The sequence below is a fragment of the Triturus cristatus genome, chromosome 9, assembly GCF_964204655.1.
Source record: "Triturus cristatus chromosome 9, aTriCri1.1, whole genome shotgun sequence".
Taxonomy (NCBI): domain Eukaryota; kingdom Metazoa; phylum Chordata; class Amphibia; order Caudata; family Salamandridae; genus Triturus; species Triturus cristatus.
The window spans coordinates 323,263,402-323,284,380 of NC_140592.1; the positions used below are offsets into that span (position 1 = coordinate 323,263,402).

Genomic DNA, 20,979 nt, shown 5'->3' on the forward strand with positions numbered 1-20,979 from the left:
CCTAACATCACATGTGGTACTGCGCTTAGAAATGTCGAAGAGTACCCAGGACTGTAGTACCTGTAAAGCATGCTGTAACGCGCCCTGAGCCACCCGGCACGGCGTCTAGAAGCGTGCCGCCATTTTGTGTTTCGTGCTGGCTCACGCTATGTGTTTATGCAAGCCCTCAGTACGCCAGCGTTGTTCGTTGCGCTGAATTACATCAACTGTATTTCAGCAAAAGGAGTTTGTGTCTGTCTTCTGGTCCAGTTTGGCCTGCATTGTGAGTTTCACAGTTTCTTCCTCGGGTGAGAGACCGCTCACCGGAGCTGAACAAACTCTCCTTGTTTATAATGCCTATACTGATAATGCATGTTCTGTATTCGTGTGTACCTTTCTTTTGTGGGGGCACTCAGTTTGTAACATAGCCTCTTCAGTGGCCAGTTAATGCTTAGGTGTTTCTAGGCGGTCAGTGCCTCAACTTGTTTTTTCCTTTCTTTAGGGTGACGTTTACTCGCTTACCCTCTGTGTACTCTAATTAGGGGAGGTTGTGTGGTTTTCCAGGGCGAATACTCTGTGGTGTACCCTACTTAGAGGAGGTTGTGTGGGTAGTCAATGGCTCTAATTTAGTTTGCAGTTTTCCAGGGTTAGCACCCTGTGGTGTACTCTATTTAGGGGAGGTTGTGGGGTAGTCAATGCCTCTAATTTAGTTTGCAGTTTTCCAGGGTTAGCACCCTGTGGTGTACCCTATTTGGGGGAGGTTGTGAAACTTTCAAAGGTGAGTATCCTGTGGTGTATCCTATTTAGGGGAGGTTCTATTGTTTGTGGGTAGTCTATGCACCATATCAGTCCCCAGGGTGAGCACCCTGTGGTGTACCCGTCTAGGTTTACCCTATTTAGGGCAGGCTGTGTTGTTTGTGGGTAGTCAGTTGTCTGTGCTTCGATTCAGTTTTCTAAAGTGTTGTTAGACAGTGAGCGTTACATACAGCTCACAAGTGTGGTGTACCTTTGGGCGGTGTGTGTCCCGATTTAGTCTTCGTACGTAGAGTGTACCCATTTCCTTGGGGAGGTTGTGGGGGTAGTCAACGCCTCTAATTTTTGTTTTCATCTTTCCATAGTGTTTTTTTTTTAGGAGGTTGTGCAATTTTTCCAGGGCATTCTTATTTTATTTTTTTCCCCTGTAGTGTACCCTTGTTAGGGGAGGTTATGTTTTTTTTCCAGGGTATTTCTTTGGGGAGGTTGTGGGGGTAGTTATTGCCTCTAATTTAGTTTGCAGTTTTCCAGGGTTAGTACCCTGTGTTGTACCCTATTTAGAGGAGGTTGTGTTATTTTCCAGGGTTAGTACGCTGCGTTGTTCCTTATTTTTTTATTTTTTTATTTTTTTTTGGTGGAGGTTGTTTGGTCAGCTCCTAGGGTTACTGCCCATGGGGCATCTTTTCATGTTGACACTGTGCTCCGGTCGAAGTTCACCTGCTTGGAACTCGTGGTCAAGAGTTTCATGTTCGTAGGACTTTGAGTGAGAAGCTTCTCTATAATAGTTAGGTCTCTTTCATTACCCTTAACGGACTTTTATCCTAGTTTTCAGTGTCAGCATGCCTTCTATCCTAGTCAGAGGAACTTTGTTTCTTTCCAGAGCGTTTTCTCTCTGGTGTATTGTTGTTTTTGTGGAGGTTGCACTCTTCTGGTTATCTGGAGTGTATCTTACCCCTGTTGTACCTTTTATTTGGGATGTTGTTTTCTCCCAAGGGTCAGTGCTTACACTCACCTTTGTTTACCAGGGTGCCTACCCTGTGGTGTACCCGTGTATGGGGAGGTTGTGGGGGTGACCACTCTTCTTTGTTGCATTGGTTTATATTCATCTAAGCCATACTTCCCTAAGGGAGGGGGATGGGGTGTGTAGTGGTAATGTTATTTGCAGTTTTAAGGTATTCAGTGTTTCTGCATCTTATTGCATATCTGCTCATGCTAGTGGTATTTCTGATACTTCATGCAATACACTATTAGATATGTGTATCTCATTGTTGTACTTTCATGTTAATGTTATATTTGAGGTATCTTACATATCTTTCTCTTTATTTCTGCTGTCATTCCCTAAGGAAGGAGGATGTGTAGTAAATTACTTCTCTACTATTCTCCACTGAATTGCTTTGTAGAATGTATCATGACATCATGGAATGCCTGGGTGTCTCTCTGTGCTTACAGTGTCAGTTGGTCAACTCAGGCTGAGCTGCTAGGAGCCTGCTCCTGGTGGGGCTGTCTTTGTATCATCTATCTTCTCCTACTATTCTGTTCTCCTACACCAGAACCAAGCTACTAATAAAGAAGCATCCTACTTGTACAGATAGACTCTGTATCTTCTTTACAACATGTTTCTGCTATAAAACATGGCTATCTAACGTTTGGATAGTATGTGAATAACGTGACTCTAAATATGAGCCCTCTTGCTTTGTAAATAATATATTTTGTGAATCACACTTTGTTACATTCACTCCCACATCCTCACTTCTAATCACATTACCCTCACCATACCCCGTCCCCTCCCTGGGGCACTGTGTTTTTTTAAACTGTGTTAATGAATGTTATGAATCATTGTTTGGCCAGTGTGATTAAACAACACTGTACATCGAACGTAACATGTTTCCTTCATCTCTTGCTTCCAAATTCTTAAAAAATCTATTGTTTCCCTTTTCACATATGGAACTGTTCACCGGGACCACTTTCTCTATATACTGTTTAATACCCAGGTCACAGTGACTTTGTTTGGGTTTACCCTTGCAGGTAACTAGCAGTCTTCTTTAAGCAGATAGCCCAGGAACATCGCAACTCAATCTAGCAGTGGGGACACCTAGGATAGCGCTGAACAAGCTACAGAGAGGAGTCTACGACAGTGGTCTTGCGGTCCCAGACGCCAGGCTATATTACTGGGCCTCAAAGTTGATGGTTATCAATGAATGGATATATACTGACAGGGAGGAACCAGCCTATACAATGGACAGAGAGGCTATGACCAATGGGAACCATGAGGCCCTGCTGTATGCCCGGGGGGGGGGGCATGCAGGCTCTACCGGCCCACACAGCAACTGTCCTACAGTGCTGGTTTGCAGCTAATAAGTACTTAAGGTGGCATCACCGTCTGACGGCGATAACGCCACTGTGGGTGGATGACCTGCTAGTGGAGGTGGCCGGTTTGGAGGGGATGGAGAGCCTTGGGTATCGATCATCTGGGCGACATATGGAGGGGTACAGCGCCACTACCATTTGAAGACTTAAGAACCGAATTTCGGCTTATGCCTGCCAAGGCATTTCCCCATATGCGGCTTACACATGCACTGCACAGACACATTAAAAAGGAGAGACCATCCTGGACTCCTTCCCCCCTAGAGGATCGTCTACTGGTAGATCCCATACTGGACAAGGCGACCTCGACAATATATAAAAAATTAATTCACAATACGCCGGATCCCCTGACACTCCTGCGTACAGCTTGGGAGTCTGATGTGGGTACTCTGGAGGATGAGGAGGGGACCGATGCGTTGCAGGGGCCTAGAGAAATAGCAATCCGGTCTAGATTTAGGCTGATACAGCTCAGACTTCTACATCACTCATACTATCCTCGTACACTATTGCACTAATGGGGCAAAGTACAGTCTGCAGACTGCGTAAGGGGATGCCAAGCTGAGGGGTCATTCTTTCATATACTTTGAGACTGCTTAGTGTTCGCGCGCTATTGGCAAGGTGTGGCGGCGATAATATCCAGAGTAACTGGAGTAGAAATACCTATGGTGGCCAAGGGGCTCCTATTGATGATCAAAGGCAAAGAAGTCTGGCCTAGGCATACGAGAATCTGGCTTGCCCTCGTAGCCGTAGTGGCCAAGCGTAACATAGCACGCAAATGGGGGTCCAGTGTCTCCCCAACTGTGACTGAATGGGAGGTGGACCTAGATTGGTGCTACCAGGCGGAAAAAGTGATATATGACAGCAGGGGATTCAAGAAAAAAATGCGATAAAATATGGTCCCCCTGGAGGCATATAGAAACTTAAAAGAGATAATGCCCGGGTACGAGTCAGGGGAAATAGGTGAACTTTCTGTATAGAGACAATTCCCAGTCTAGACTGTTTGTCCTAACTATTGTTAGAGATGTGATATCCTGACAAAACTGGGGTGTATTTTAAATGTGGTGCAGGCTATGTAAAATTCTTTAGACACCAATGTATTGTAATGGTTAATTATGTACGCTTGTAATGCATTGTAAGAGATGTTATGAGCCTGTTTAATAAAAAAGATTAAAAAATAAATACAAATATTAAAAAATATAATTTAAATCATTTTCCTTTTAAGGACACAAAGATGCCATGTCTGCCCACTCTGTGAAATCATCCTTGCTCCGTGCCAAATAATAGTTTATTTTTGTTCAGGGTGCAACCCTATTTGAAGTAATTAAGTATGCACTTAATGTAATATGAAGAAGACTGTGAAGCTGTACGCTCGTTGTATTTTCTTTACTGCGCCCTAGCAAATTCCCTTTATTTGTCCTTTTCAACCAGAGATAATTAGATAGTTTTCCTTTTTTGAGCTTTTTCTCCTGGTACAAATCTACATTAAACACTAAGTAGGGCTTGTCAAATTACTTCTTCAATGTGGCAGGACCCACCTTTCCAGTTTTGAGTTTTCATTAAACTAATGAGTGAATTCTGGGAGCTGTAATCTTGGCTTGCTTTGTTTGAGCCAATTGGACTAGCACACCTTTAGCAACGATTTGAAAAAAAGCTGGAATAGAAAAATTATGTTTTGCCAACATTAGTCACTAGGTTTTCCAGAAATTCCCTGTGCAATGAGGCACAACAGTGGGCATTTAAAAATAAACACTCACAAAGGAGCCGGTGCCGGGCACTAGCGATCTCATGATGTGCAGGTCATTTGAGGCTATTGATAAGCACAGAAGAAATGAACTGAACATCTGAGGCCAAACAAGTTAATGTGGGAGCTGCATTGTGTGTTCCAGGCTAGGTCTACATAGGTTTTGTTGTCAGCGTTCAGCAGTCATGGCCAGGATGTGTTGGACATATAAGGCTGTGTCTAGTTGTATTGAGACTTGATGAGCTTCTATGGTTGTAGTGGGGCATTTAGGGCTGTACTGGCACTTTTGAGGCAGCAAATTCACTGTAGCCCTAAAACTGATTATATTAGGCTAACCCTCTTCATGTGGTGGTTGTATGTGTGGAATATGATGATTATGCATGCTTGTTTGAGGTTCACCTGCCTACACATTTTGAGCTGCTTTGGTATTTTAGGCTGTCAGTTTATATGGCTCTGTTAGGCATCCAGCCATTAAGCACAAAGGCTGCTGAGTACATGATGGCTGTACGCTGGCATATCTTTGCCTGTGCTAGTGCATATCATGGCAGTATGATAGTTATTCTGTACATAATTTAAAAAATTGATCTGCTGTTATAGGGCTTTGTGATTTGATTAATCCTGCTCTTTTTGTTACTACCTTTCCTTCTTTGATGCTACTTCCTGTAAGGTCATTATCGTTAAAGGTGACGTTGACCCTTATGACATCACAAGAAACAAAAGTCATGTTATGTCACTTCATTTATTACCATTGGGGAGTTATGCCACTATCACTAGCCCCGGCGCTTTGGTGAGTCGATGTACATGCCAAAGGGGAACTTCTGCCTCCATGAAAAATGGCTAAACAGATGGAACACTCAGGTGCCATAAACATACCCAATACTGCACTACATTTGTATGAGCTGGGGTGAGGCCATTATCTAGAAGTGGGGTGAGGCTGGAATAATTATCTTGAAATGTGGAAGAATACCCTGTAAATTACTTTTTTGAACTAAGAACTGAACACAAAAGGCATCTGTCAAAAAGAAGCGGGTATAATTAGCAGCTCTGATGTGTCCCTCGCAAAATGTTCACTTTCTTAGTCCGGCCCCCATTCACCAAGATCTGTGCTCCTGGTGCTGAATACAAGGCTTTGACTGCATCCACAAACACAGAGGAAAGTCCAAAGACACCCATCGCCTCCCATAGATGGGCCCAGCGCACAACATTGAATGCCTTAGCTGCATTGATAGTAACAATAGCCAGGCGATCTGAGTTCTCAGTTGCCAGGTCTACTGCCGATATCAATTGATGCGTCGATTCATGCAACTGACACCAAACCGTTCTGATCTGGATGTACTATCTTAACCTTGGAAACCTATCTGCTAAGAAGCCTGCATAGATCTTATAATCAAAATTAAGTAATGAGATAGGCCTGTGTGAATCAGCCGTCCTAGGGTCTTTATGCGATTTTAGAAGTAACTCAGTTAAGGCCTCATTCCACGAAGAGGGATTTATAATGACCTTGCTATTAGTAAGTTAAACCAAACCTTCCACATTGGAACTATTATTTCCTTCATTGCTTTAAACGAAACTCTCCAGGAAGGGCATCTGGGCCTGCCTCCTTTCCGTTCCAGGATTTATTAATTTGCTAAATAATTTCCTCCTCTTTGAAATCCTCCCAAAATTTTTTTCAAGTTCTGAACTAGATAGGGATGGTACTTGGAACCCTGCCAACCACTCCCTTGAATCTGATGCACTAAAGATATCCTTTTCGGAATAAAGATCCTCAAACATTTTATAGAGGCAATCCGATATCTCCTCGGAGTCTTCTGACACAGTACCATTACTATCTTTTATCAGGCTTTCAATATAATGTTGTCCTCTGTACGCGCTTGCCTTCCAGGCAAGCAGCTTACCACTGCTCTCCCCATACTCAAAATTGGCAAGCTTGCGAACACGCCATCTTGCCCTCGCTCTATTCTCGATAACCTGGGCGTACTGTGCTGCGTTGTCAGCCTCCCTCTCACTACTTCACTAGCTCTGGAAGGCAAAAGGAGTTCCATCTCCATATCATCTAGCTCCTCCTCAAAGCCCCTATCCTCTTCTCGCAATCTTCTCAGCTAATGGCGCCTTTATATCGCAAAAATCCACGGGCAGCTGCCTTGTATGATTCCCAGACTATCCTCAAAGGGGATGAGGCCAAATTAACACTAAAGTAACAACCGCCTTCTGCCCTCAATGCTTATATTACTTCCGAATCTGAGAGCCCAGCTCTAGCCACTGTCCACCTAGAGCTAGTCTGCGCTTTGTGGCGACAGGACTGCTGCATTTTTTTTATTTTTTTTTTAACCTTTTTTTATTGAAGTTGATAGGTGTCATACATATTCAAAATACGAAATATAAACAATAAAATAATAAAATCCATAGCTGTCTCATAGAGCATGCCCCGCTTTCAACAACGGATGTGAAAAGACCAACAAGAGATTTTTACAAATTAATCAAAAAATGCTCCCCAAATTTTTTCAAATTTTCTCCCCCCCCCAATCCTCAAAGCGTAGCTTCGCTCACTCATCTTTACTCTTCGCATTTTGGAAAACCATTCGTGCATGGATGGAGTTTGATTTGTACGCCAGTTTTGAAGTAACAACGATCTAGCAACTGCCATGCAAATATAGACTAATTTAGCAAATGATACAGATAAATTGAGGTACGGATCGAAACCATACAGCATCAGTTTTACATTTGAAGATATCCGAATATGACAATTAAAGCTTAAAAACAGAAAAATGTCATCCCAAAATGCTTTAACCATGCAACAATCAGCAATTACATGAGTCCAATTAGCAGGGGCGAAGTTTGAGCATCGAAAACAATTTGGAAGATAATTACTGTACATTTTGGCTATTGCCGCCGGAGTACGATACAGAAGCCATTTTCCCAAAAATAACATTCTACGCCAATTAGCTCCCCTTAATGTGGAAAAATGAAACTTATTAATGGTTCGCCACGTAGACAATGTCAAAACATGATTTTCTTGTTCCCACCATTTTTTTACAGCTTTAGCGCACAAATCCCTTTGTCTTGACTGAGCAAGGCAGCGCTTCCATTCTCCGGGTTTCCTTATCAAATTGTTATTAAAAAAAAAGATCATTGTTTAAAGAAGAAATCTGAGTAAACAATGTGGGAGCATGTTGCTGGAGGGATTGATAAATGTTACTGTAAGACCCGGCTAACAAAAAAAAATTTCTTAAAATTAATAATCGCATCTCCGGCGGAGTTATCCACCTTGTATGTTGCAAGAAATCACCCACTTTACTAAATCCAACATTTGTCCAATGACCCATTAAATCAGAACCAACCACCTGCCCATGAAATGAAAGTAGATTAATCAACGAAGATGAAGAATTAAACAGGGAAAGAGAATTATCTTCTGAGCATGGCCGTACGCTTCCTAAAAAAACAAGCAATTATTTTGTACCTGACCAATTTGGGAGATTTAGGAACTTGAAGGGTGGAAAAATGTGACTTTCCGAAAAAATTAAATCAAAGAAAAAACTAATAAATACATTAGAGTTTGATATTGGAGATTTAAATCGAGTCAAATACTGAGCAAAGTAAGCATTATAATAATCTCTAATATTCGGTAATGCGAGGCCTCCGTTGTCTAAATCCTCATAAAGAGTATTCAGCGCAATACGAGGCGTTTTCGTGTGCCCACAAAAAGCGCAAAAATATAGATTCGATTTTAGTAAAAAAAATACCCGGAAGAAAGCAGGGAATTGTTAAAAACAAAAAATTAAACAACGGTAAAATTGACATTTTAATCAAAGCGACTCGGCCCAAGATTGATAATGGTAATTTATTCCAGCGAGTAAGCATTGAACCAACCTTCTGAAGGAGGGGATCGAAATTAAGACTACAGAGATCCTTAACTGAAGCGGTGAAAAAAACCCCGAGATATCTTTTGGGTTTATTATTAATGCAGCCCCTTAAATCCGGATATAATTCAGGTTTATGGTTGCCACAGACCAATATTTCTGTCTTTTTTTTATTGATGTGATAGCCCCCGAGAGTCTCAAATTCCTCAAAGAGCTGAAATACACGAACTTGTGACTGCAAATCGGATTTGATAAGAAGCATAATATCAGCGTAAAGTTTTATCTTTGACATTAATGGAATCGGAGGCGAAATCTCTACACACTGCCGAATTGCAATTGCGAGGGGTTCGATAAAAAAAGCAAAAAGAATTGGTGATAAAGGACAACCCTGGCGTGTACCCCGATTAACTGACACAGATCCTACTGTCAATGAATTAATAACAATATTTGCTTTGGCACCCGTGTAAAGATTACGAATAAAATTAATAATAATTAATGGAATATGAAAGTACTGCAAAATAATAAAAAGAGTCTCCCAGACCACCAAATCAAAAGCCTTTTCCGCATCGAATAACATAATTAAAGCTGGAATCCTCAGTGTCTGAAAGTAGTCCAGGGCTTCCGAAAGATAATGGGTATTAGTCATCAATTGTCTACCAGCGATAAACCCATTTTGATCTTCATGAATCAAATCCGGGGCAATATGATTAAATCGAATAGCGAGTAATTTAGTAACGATCTTATAGTCCGAGTTTAACAGGGTAATGGGGCGGTATGAATTAGGATCCCTAGCGTCCTTCCCCTTCTTCAGAAAGCTGACCACAGTACCCTCGCGAAACGAATCTGGGATGGAAGCTCCAGCAAGCATGGAATTAAGGAGTTGTAGAAAAATACCAGAAAAGGCAGGAAAAAAAACTTAAAAAAATTCCGTGGGTAATCCGTCTGGGCCAGGAGCTTTCCCTGATGGAAGTTCTTTCACCACCGATTGTACCTCTTGTAAGGAGAATTCACTAACCATATTCAATTGCTCAAATTCGGAAAGGGAAGGGATCACATCCTTTCTCAAAAAAGCGTTTAATTTTAGCTGATCTATTTCATGCTGATGGCTATATATTTTTTGATAATGAGAGTACATTATCTTACCTATCCCATCCGAGTCAGTTATATATTGATTAGTGACGGGACAAATTAAACCCCGAACTAGATTGGAGGCAGCTTGTTCTTTAGCCTGCCAGGCCAAAAATCTACCCGTAAAATTGCTTTCTTCGTAGACTTTCTGATATTGACTACGAAAAAACGCCTCTCCTTGCTCAAATAAATATGTACTAAATTCACGTTTAGCTTCATTTAGTTGATCTTTAATATTTCTAGAGGGATTTTGTTGTCTTAGAGCACTGAGAGCCTGTATACGATGTTCAAAGGAGTTTTTTATAGCCCGGGTAGTGATAGATGTGGCAGCATCTTTCCCAATTATAATTCCACGAATAAAAGCCTTTAGGGCGTCCCAGATAATACTAAGAGGGGCGGTGCCAGTGTTGCGAATTATAAATTCTCTAATCATATCTTTGAGTTCTGAGACCCATATTTCATCGTTAAGATATAATTTATTAAAGACCCATCTTTTAGGAGACCTTCTAGTATCCCCTAAAATAAATTCCCTAATAAGCATAGCATGGTCAGAGAATACATTATGCACCGTATTATAATAACCTAGCCTGAGATTACGTGAGGCAAGAACAAAATCAATACGAGATGAAGACTTAAATCTACTCGACCAGCAAGTATATTCTTTTTTAGAGGGATTGTCTAGACGCCAATGATCAGAGAGATCCAATAGTCTTTTATAGTTAGAAATGGTCTGGAAGATTTTAGTTGTTTTTTTGGTTGAGACGATGAATCCAGTTTGGGATCCATCAAGACATTAAAGTCGCCAGCCATCACGATATCCCCTAACACCGTCAATAGAGATTGGAACATCTCTTCAGAGATATTAGAATCATCATTTAAGGGGCCATAGCAACTAAGAAAAATAAAAGGTCTCGGTCTATTTTTAACTCTGCAAGAGACCCAGCACCAGCGCCCTAAGCCTCCAGCTTCTGAATGAATAATTTCCGCATGTATATTCTTATTTAAAAATATCGCCACCCCTCGTTTAGATTCATTGCATGATGCAAAACACCGAAATAAAGCCCATGATTTAAACATTGAAAACTGATCTATCTTAAGTGAGGAGATATGAGTCTCCTGTAATAGGATTACAGAAGGATTTTTTGCCTTAATCCAGAATTCCACAGCTCGGCTTTTCTTAATATTATTTAAACCATTGACATTAAGAGAAAACAATTTCAAACTCTCCTTATTTGACATTAACATCTTAAATTATCTAATTGTAAGCAGTCGTCATCGGGCCTCATGTTTTCCATTATAGACATTCTGACATTTTAAGTTGACACATACGCAAAAAAAAAGGAGAACCTGGCACCATCAACTTCATTTTTTGTTATAACCCCACCATCCCCCCATCACCATCGCCACCCACACCCCCCCAAACCCACCCCCCATCACCAACCGTCCCCACCCCCCATCCCCAACCCTTCCCACTAATGGCCCTACTTCCTCTTCCCACGCCGACCATCGGAACCTACCCCACACCATTGGGGTGACCTGTCGCACCCCCTGGGCCCCCAGGATTCCATACTCCATCCTGTTCTACTGACCCCTCCCACCCAGCCCCTCCATAATATCAACACCCCCAAGAGAAAAAAATGTTCAAAACTTATCGCAACTCTGAACAGAAAAAAAGCTCTACCCAAATTCTTCCAAATTTTAACCTGATGAAGAGTTCGAGATCTCCCTAAGCAAGTCTTGAGCAGCTGCAATATCGGATAACATAAAGAATTTGCCTTTCACTAAAACTTTAAGCTTGGACTGTTGCGCTATCGTGGCTTGAGCCCCTTTAGCTTTGAATAGTTGTAGCATTTGGACAAACTCCTTTCGTCTTCGAGCAGCAGAAGCAGACATGTCTGAAAAAATGCGACATTTCACAGTTTCATTGACAAGAAATTGTCTTTTCTGAATTGCCGTCGAGAGAATAGTTTCTTTAATCCTTGTGTCGGAAAAATTTAATAGGATTGTTCGAGGGAGGGAGGAATTTGGAAAAGGTTGAGCGGGAACTCGATGTGCTCGCGTAATGGTTAGGTCCCCCTCGTGATTGGGAATCACTTTGGATTTTAAAAAGGAGGTGACCCACTGCAGCGTGCTAGAGCCTTCAAGACCCTCGGGGACCCCCACTATACGAAGGTTAGATTGTAATTCTCCAAATCATCCAACTTAGATTCTAATAAACGTGAAGTGAGGGAAAACTGATTTGCGTCTTTTTTGACCTCGATCATTTGATCCTCCAGATTAGAGATGCGAGTTTCGGCTTCTTGGAGCCTAGCAGGGAATGTAGAAAAGAGATCCTCCATTTTGTCCAAGCGCTGATGAATCAAAGCGAGCTCAGATTTCTGAAACCTCTTCAACTCTCGGACCTCATCGAGAATTAAATTTAGCATATCTTTAACTGACATCTTAATCTCCCCAACGGTCTCAGTGTCCAAATCTAACAAAGGAGTGAGGTGGCTGACGTTAGAAGCAGAGTTCCCTGGGGTAATTGAAAGCTTGTCAATAGGCGATGCCGCTATAACTGTACTTCCCAAAGTCAAAGGGTCTTTCTGAGTATCATCCGTAATTTTCAAAGAGTGTGCCGAAAGGTTATCTTTAAGTAAAGGTGAAGAAATTGTAGAAGGTACCACAGAGTTAGACTTATGCAGGAAATTTGGAGGTTGAATAATTGAGAAAGAAGGACAGACTTGAGCGGAGGTGCGACAGGACTGCTGCATGATCGAAGCAATGAACCGGAACACCTTTTATCATTTTAGTAGTGATTTATTGATTAAAAGTAATCAATTCCACTGGAGCTCCGGTGCTTGCTGCTGTAAAAAGTATAGCCTCTCCTTGCCCCTGCCTTTTTCCACCACACATCGCACAGGTTAAAATCTGTCATAAGATTCTTCAAGAAATTCCTCATCTTAGCATGTCCTGCCTCTCACCTCCGTGATGATCTGTCTAACACTTCATCCAGACCTACATTAAAATCGCTTTCAAGCACTATGGAAAATGGAAAGCCCACCAAGATTTCCCCCAAATCCTGCAAAGGAATGACTTGATCACAGTTTGGGCCATAATAACTACCGCAAGTAAACTTATCCTGTTCAAAGGCCATACAACCTACCACCCACCTACCTGCACTATCTAATTTGCATTCCACAATGTTTACCACAGCGTTTTTCCTAATGAGTGCTACACCTTTGATGGCGTGGGGCTGATCAGGACACATGACTTGATGAACCCAGGGCAAACCACTAAAGAGACCTTTACATTCTCTTGCCAACAGGTGCGTCTTCGGCAAGACCATGATTGTGAGGCAGACAGTCCTTCAAATATTGACAGATTAGATTGTTTTCTTTTACCTCGAAGGCCATTGACATTCCATGACACTACCCCTCTACCCCTCACACATTCTATCACAGTCAACAAACTTACCTGTCTCATGGCAGTCTGTTCTACTAATATACTTTTCACACCTGTATATATAGAGCCCTTGGTGAAGGCATTAAGCGAGGATATGGGAATTGCGCCTTTTGAATTCCCGGATCATAAGATTAAGCTGGGCCTCTATGTGGATGATAATATTTTGTATAGTAAAGACCCACAGAAGATTGTGGGGCGTGTGAAGGCTATAACGGATGCATTTGGGGCCTTCTCTGGTTAATTTATAAACAAGTAGAATACAGAGGTAATGGTGTGGAACCTTCCCAGCACTGTAGAGGGCTGCACAAAAAGGAAATCTGGTATCTGGGTATCACAGTTCTACAGAATTTGGATATGGTACCAGACTGTCATCTGAAGCAGGTAAGAAGGGAGATTGAGGTGTTACTGTCGATATGGGGGTGTCTACCACTAACCCGTTATGGTAGGGAGAATCTAGTCTCAATTATGATTCTCCCTAAATTGACCTTCTTGTTTGACAACATTCCATTTCATTTCTCCAAGTGCAGCCTGGATAAGATGCAGGGGCAGATAGGGAGTTTCATTTGGGTTTCTAAGTATCCTAGATTGAGCTGGAAAAAGCTGAGGAGGAAGTTGGCAAAGGGTGGTCTTGCACTCCCAAAATGTTTATATGTACTGTCTCTCCTTGCAATTTAAAAATTGGAGACTGTTATTGGGTTCCCCTAATGATTCTATTAGAAGTAGAACATATTTGGGCTGCTTAACTCGATTGTGCAGGAAGGCTTTTTGTATAAGTTTGGGGACCAGAAATCTTTTAAGAAGGTTCACCTGAAAGCTGTATGGGCATTCTTGGAAGTATAGTATCTCATGATGATAATCCGTTCAGTTGACTACTGCTTGGAGTTTGCTCCAGTTTGGAACTCTCCTGGTGCCCCATCTTTTTTGCTGGACAAGTTGAGCACTCCTAATCAGAGCAGGCATTAATCAGTGGCACCAGCTACGGGATGGTGCAGGGCTCATCTCAAGGGAGCAGCTAAAGACAGGAACTGAGGGAACCCTGTCATGGTATAAATCTATTCAACTGTCCTCATGGAATTCAGGGCAAGTGTGGGCTAGAAAGAGCTGGGGGACGGTGGAAAGGTCATTAGACCCCAGGCTTTTGAAAATGCGTATCTGTTTGGTGTGGGCAGCAAGTGAGGACCGATGAGGAGGTGTGCAGTGTCTCATTCTTGGGGTTAATACCAGCCAGTAGAGTAACATCCGGATATCTGTCACTCCTCTTCACGTCTCCTATATTCCACAGTGAAATCAGCCCCACTAAGGAAGAATCATCTTTTTACCTGACACAGGATGTACATGACCCACAGAAGGCGAACAAAATTAGTCGCAGGTCCCCCATCCTGCTGTAACTTCTGTGGCGAGGAAAAGGCGGACAATATGCATATGTTCGTGTCATGTCCCGTTTTGAAGGGCTTTTGAGAGGGGGTACAGAGCATGCTCTCAGGAGTCACTGGATACCAAATAGTGGTGAGCCCCCTTCTGATCCTTTTGGGAATAAGAGTTCAGCCCACCCAGGGAGTGCCACCTGCGCAGAAGTCACTACTTTAGTACCTAATTCTGCCAGAAAGGAGGGAGATCTGCTTGAATTTGTTGAGCCCCACTGGCTCTGGCCTTGGCGTGTAGAACAAGTAGTTTGGATTGAGATTGTAAAAGAAGCAGGAAGGCTGCTGAGTATTGGGCACCGTATATTAGCTGGATTAAGCCAAATAGACTGTACAAGACTAGATGAGTGAGACGAGGCTCATCTTCCCCACCCCCACCCCCTCAACCTCCTGCCCTCCCAACCTGGCAGCGCCTCTGAGTCTTAATATCTCGAAGTCGCGGCTATTGAACCAGCAGCCGGTCAGTTGACACCCGAAGGTGTGGCCGGTGTGTCTGGTGGCATATGAGGAAAAAAAAAAGCAAAAGTCATCTGTAGAAGATAAGTGCTACACTGAACTGTAAACTCATACACACGTGATAGCTCCATACAATTCCGTTATTTAAAACAATATCTTTATTAGATATACCTGCATAACAAGACATTTTTTCATGCTGAATACTTTGTAGAGTTGCATGCTTGTTATAAAATGTCGATCAAGATATTTAAAAATAATAAAATACATGTAACTTGGGAGTGAGATAGCAAAATAGCTGACTACAATCATTAACTGGATACCGTAACTATCGAGAGGTTTGGCTTTACAGAACACTACGCGTATTTACAACAGCCGAGTTGTTGCTATGAAAACAAACATCACTTAAACCAAAGATACACACACCCAACACACCACTGATAAACGTTATTACACTCTCATCAGACAACCAGAGGCATTTTTCATCCAAGAACACATCACACAACACTTTTCCAATAGCATCTATTTTGCTTTTCCCAAATATGTACCCTCATGTGTCCAGCAGAGCACATAGCTATTCGATTATTACAGTGCTTCCAAATCAACAACACTTCTCTGTCCCACAGCAACATATTGGAATATTTCAGATAAAAACATAACTCAATCTGGTGTACACAAACTTGCATCGTAGTTATGTAACTGGTTAGCGCAATTTCTGTCTAGAAATCTATCCACACAGGCCAGTCAATGGACATCTCACCACCCCCTCAACAAAACACAGTAATGTCCTTCGACACTTTGAGATACCCATCAATACACACTACAAAGATATTTATCTAAACTGATTTTATTTTCTCATTAACATGAACTTTTACTAAACTAGACAACTAATATATCTTAATCAACCAGACACAATCAAATAGCCATACACAACCAATCAATGGATATCTCAGATCCAAATGAAAAGGGCATCCAGATTGTAAAATCTTTACAGTGCCATCCTAACGGTAGAAGGCACGATGCAAATTCTGATGTTCTGATGGCATGCAATTGCAAATCAATCCATAGAATACCATGACGTGAAAGACCAAATTCACCTTCAACCCAATCTGTACTAACCTCTGACCATCTTCTTTATTTAGCCATGTGCTACATGTGTATCGGCGATGATTACCGGGGATTCGTGGACCGCACAGAGTCTGGGAGAGAGTGTCAGCGCTGGGATCTGCAGACTCCACATAAGCATCCTTTCCAGCCAGACAAGTATGGAGAAATGCTGTCATTAGAATAACCTTAATTTTGTCTGCCAAACCCTATTTAGATGTTGAAATGCTGTGTCTGAAAATGCTTTAGGTTTTAGCATCATGCTCAAAGAAAGTACCAATCCTCCATTATTTCAAAATGTGGATGCGTTTGTATAGAGGCCAGTATAATGTAACCAGATTACTCACTGTTACAGGGACAGCATGTTCATTGCTTTGTTTTCTTTCTTCAAACCGTTGGTATGTGGAGTTTTAATTTAATTGGTTGAATTCAAGAGCATCAAGTGTGCTACTCCTATGCACTCAAAAGATGAAGACCAAGGATTGAAAACCTGTTCTCCCCATAGCCTGTCGAGTTTAAAATGTGATAGCTACTCAGTAAACAAACATAAAATCAGACTGAACATTTTAGGAAGAACTTTCACATTGTTCACCCTTGTGTATCACAAATCACCACACTCAGTTCCTGTTTTACCAATCTATGAGACTGTATGCAAGGATCTGCTTGTCTTTTTAGGGTAATTCTGTTTCCTTATTTTGCTGCCTCTCCTTACAAGAAGCGGTTTATTTTCAATGAGTTTTTCATTCTTCTAAAGTCACTAAGAAACTGTGAACTGCCCAACAAGGAACCAGTGCACAAGATATCTTTGGAATTCTTAGATGTATAGCATCTTTAGCCTTAAAACCTTTATTCGTAGATCAGTGTGACTACCAGAATGTAATCTAAAACCCCTTTTACTACATCTTGTTTTTTTTTTTGGACAAAACTTCTTATTTGAATTTTAAACAAAAGAAAATCCAGGTTTTCAGCATCAGTCAAATACTTATCAGCAGAACGGTTAAATGTATTGCTTCTGGTAATTCCCCTACCATTCCATAGTTACAAGGTTACCACCGGCACATGTGGGCCGTACATCTAAAGATTAGGAAATTCATCCAAAAGGGTCAAGCGTCTTCCCCCTGTTGCTTCTATCTTGCCAGCTTTTAAGTAGTTGGCCTAACAGCCTCTGACTTTGTACACACTTTCTACTGCAAGAGCTTGGTTGATCGTCAGAACCACCATGTAGACGGTAACAAAGAAATGGGTGAAAATGCTTTAAGTAATCAGAACCATTCCATACCATTGTACATAAGCTCGTCTGTGCCATTACAGATGTGGACCAACCATAAATCAGCCTTGGTTCTGCACTAATAGAAATCCTTTCTGTGAGGTGCAGCTTATATCCTTTGGGATAGTGAGGCACTGACATAGGTCTGAGCTTTGCTGTCACATTTGGAGCATCACGCTGTGTAAATCAAAGTGATGGATGGTATGCTTTAAGCAATCCCAACCGCTGATAATTACATTCAGAAATGTGATTCAGATAATTTTATTGTCTTATGATGGGAAATTCCTTTAGCATTCGTCAAACTGAGCCATTAACTAAACAAGTGCTCTCTTTAAATGAGATGTTTTATTTCTTTTTGCTGTTTCCAAAGTTATTTCTAAGAGGGTGATTTCCTTCGTCTGATGGTAGTTCGATGTGAAGCGCAATGACACCACCAATGTTGTGCAATATAAGAATGTAAATAAATCTTCAAATTTGTTATGCCATGTTATAGGAATATCGTAAACAACTTGTAAGTTAACTTTATATGCTCTTACAGTGGTAACAGGAAGGATGGTAACAGCAAGGTATAAAGTACAGGGAGGTTGGTCAGCCTATCATTTTGAAGACATTAACTTTTGCCCATAAGGATCGGATTAGGAATTCTCCCCATTTACATCCAACCACACTCAACCTTTATTAATATCGGGAGCATCTTTGATTTCAGTTGATTGAGAATAGTCCTATGAATTTCAGTTCTTAATTGTCTCAAAACATAGGATGCCTACTTTAGCTTCCACTAGCAAAATATTCTCAGATAGTACCAAAAAGAATGCTTACATAATTTTTTGTAGTTAATTTAAATTGTTTGAAAATGACTGAAATATGTTTTGAATAGGAATTATCCAAAAGAGGGAACTAGTATTTCTAAAACATTAGCTATTTCCACCTTAATTGGAAAGAGCTTGAAATATACCATTGTGAAGACCTGAAAAGGTAGTTGTGGAGTAGTGATCGTTGTAAGGTGGGAATCTTGTTTTTTGTTGTAATAAAACGTGTTTTTAAAAATCTGTTCTCGCTTGGTATGAACATTTTCCCCTTCTCGCTGTAGATATCCGGATAAAAATCTCAATGATAATTACTGCCGGAATCCAGACTACTCAGAACGTCCATGGTGTTACACGACAGACCCCAGCGTGCAGCGTGAATACTGCAAAATCCAGAAATGCAGTAAGATTTTACATTATGTGGTGGTATATGTTGCACCTGCAACTAAATCCAGTATGTTGCAGGACATCACACTTTGTAGTGGGAGCTGGCTGTTTGGTGCATTGCTCAAGCAGACTATATAATTATTTATCGGCTTGTTGAAAGTGTGCTCTTCGAGCAGTTCAGTAAGGTGGACCACATTACACTAAATCATGCTGCCCTACAGAAATTACCCCACACCCCAAAACATGCAATAATTGCCGAGCAATTAAGATACTGCCAATATAAAACAAGCATGTGCATTGGCAATAGGTTTGACTTGTACAGTGCATTTACAAATGGAGACACAGAACATCCACACATTTAATCATATAGGTAATGCTTACATGCATAAATGTGGAGCTATATACTATATACCTACAGACATCTATAAAAAAACAGATCAGCACACCCATAGACACCCACGCAGCAGCCAAACCGGAACCCATGCACATAGACCTCCATGCACCAGTACACATAGCTTACCAGACCTGGAGTTCCCTCACGCATGCAGATCAAAAGACGTGTTATGTTGGTTGCATATTTAGTGCTTTAGGCAGGTTTAGGGCCATATCAAAGTACTAAAGGTGACAGAGTTGAAAGTAGAGCCAAAGAAAGGGGAAAATGGGGAAGGAGACTTGTGAATGGCTTGAACTTCCACAAATCTGACTGCTAGCAAACCATAGGTATCGGGTTGGCATGGAGGAAGCAGGAGAGGAGTATTAAGTGCAAGAGAATGGCAGGGGGACAAGGTGAGCATAGGAGATATACATTACGTGGAGTAAAACAGTGTAACGAATTGGGCCTGACTTGATTAAGAATGAGAGATTATTAGAAAGATGTCATGGAGAGGCAGGTACCATTGCACCAAACTAAACACATGGAGACACACACAAAGTTGTGTTGTTATTTTATGTTGCTTGCATATACCACTTCTATTTTGCTTGAAGGTTGTATTAAAGTTCTAGATGCCATTAGCGAGCAGAAAGGGGGACCCGAAACAGTGGTCGTTCTTTCTCCTATATGGTTATGCACCTTTGGAATATGTTGCTGACCCATATTCATTCTTGTCAGAATTCAACTTTTAAGCAACTCGTAAAAACGTGATTCTTAAAGTTTTTAGTTTGTTGGAGCTCATCTTCCACTAGAGTAGTAGCATCAGCGCCGGGATACTCCTTCGTGAGTGAGTTCTGCTTTACAAAACCCTCAGCATAACATAACATCACAACGGAGGGAAATAAGCAAAAGGTGATTAAGGAGTGGAATTATCTTCTCCAAAATCGAGCAATAGCTGGCATTAAGATCTGGTTGGTTAGGAGAACCAGGAAAGGAAATAAGCTGGAGGGAAGTGGAGGAGTTATAGATCAGGGAGAGTTAAACAATGTAAAGAATTGGAGCCTGATGGAGTTAAAAATAGTGGACTGACTTCAATGGCCAGGCCTGGTGTTCAGTTCTAAAAGTTGGTCATTGCTGCACTGTGGTGTGGACCCTTAGCTACTGAATGGCAGCCTAAGCTGCAGTTCCAGCAGGAAAGTTTGGAATGCCTGGGAAAAGGCATGAAGAGACCTGCAAGATTTGGGCACTCCTCCCCTTCGCTATACTGGGCCGAACAGCATTGTTCAAAATGATCAAACTTCAAAGGACACTCCATATAGTACAAAGTGACCCACATGAAATCCAGTCTACTTTATTCGCCACAGAATGCAATGTAGTCCATAACTTCCTTTGGCCTGCAAACAACCAAATCTGTCTTTTGATAAATGTGTCTTTTCAGGCGGGCTGGGTGACCTGCAACTCTATTTCTGGGATGCTCAGCTCGTCTCAGTCAATGACTTGCCTTTTGGTAGTAAGGACAAACTAGCATGTAAGTTAAAGTCTGACCTACTTGGAGCTTTTGGTGTGCTAAACTTTCCAGACGTACTCCTCCTGTTCACTAGGACCCACTTTTACTCCTGGAGTACGGCTCTGAGGTGGATAAACTGGGAGTGGGTGCTTAAACAAGAACCTGCACTTTGGCAGGGTAGCGGCCCATCTTCTCAGTGCAACTACAGGGCTTTAGAGCTTGGGACTGCATGAGTATCTCTAAGCTTAGTACGGTGTCCTTCCCCCCCCCCCCCCCCAAATGAGCTAGCCATATCGACCTGCCACCGCTTCATACAATTCAGATTCTTATATAAAACATAAGACACTCCTAAAAGGCTGTGGAAAATGGGAAAAGACACATCCCTAAACTGTCTAGGG

The 20,979-nt window shown here is 41.7% G+C and overlaps 1 protein-coding gene across 2 annotated transcripts in view; it reads left to right on the forward strand.

The window, feature by feature from the left end:
- The window catches only part of MST1 (macrophage stimulating 1), a 272,117-nt gene that overhangs the window by 115,942 nt on the left and 135,196 nt on the right, over positions 1–20,979 (forward strand). For both annotated transcript variants that reach the window (XM_085625043.1, XM_085625044.1), the window contains exons 7-8: positions 16,283–16,403; positions 18,602–18,720. In XM_085625043.1, the coding sequence (XP_085481169.1) occupies positions 16,283–16,403; positions 18,602–18,720 (240 nt within the window). The remainder of the gene's footprint in view (positions 1–16,282; positions 16,404–18,601; positions 18,721–20,979) is intronic.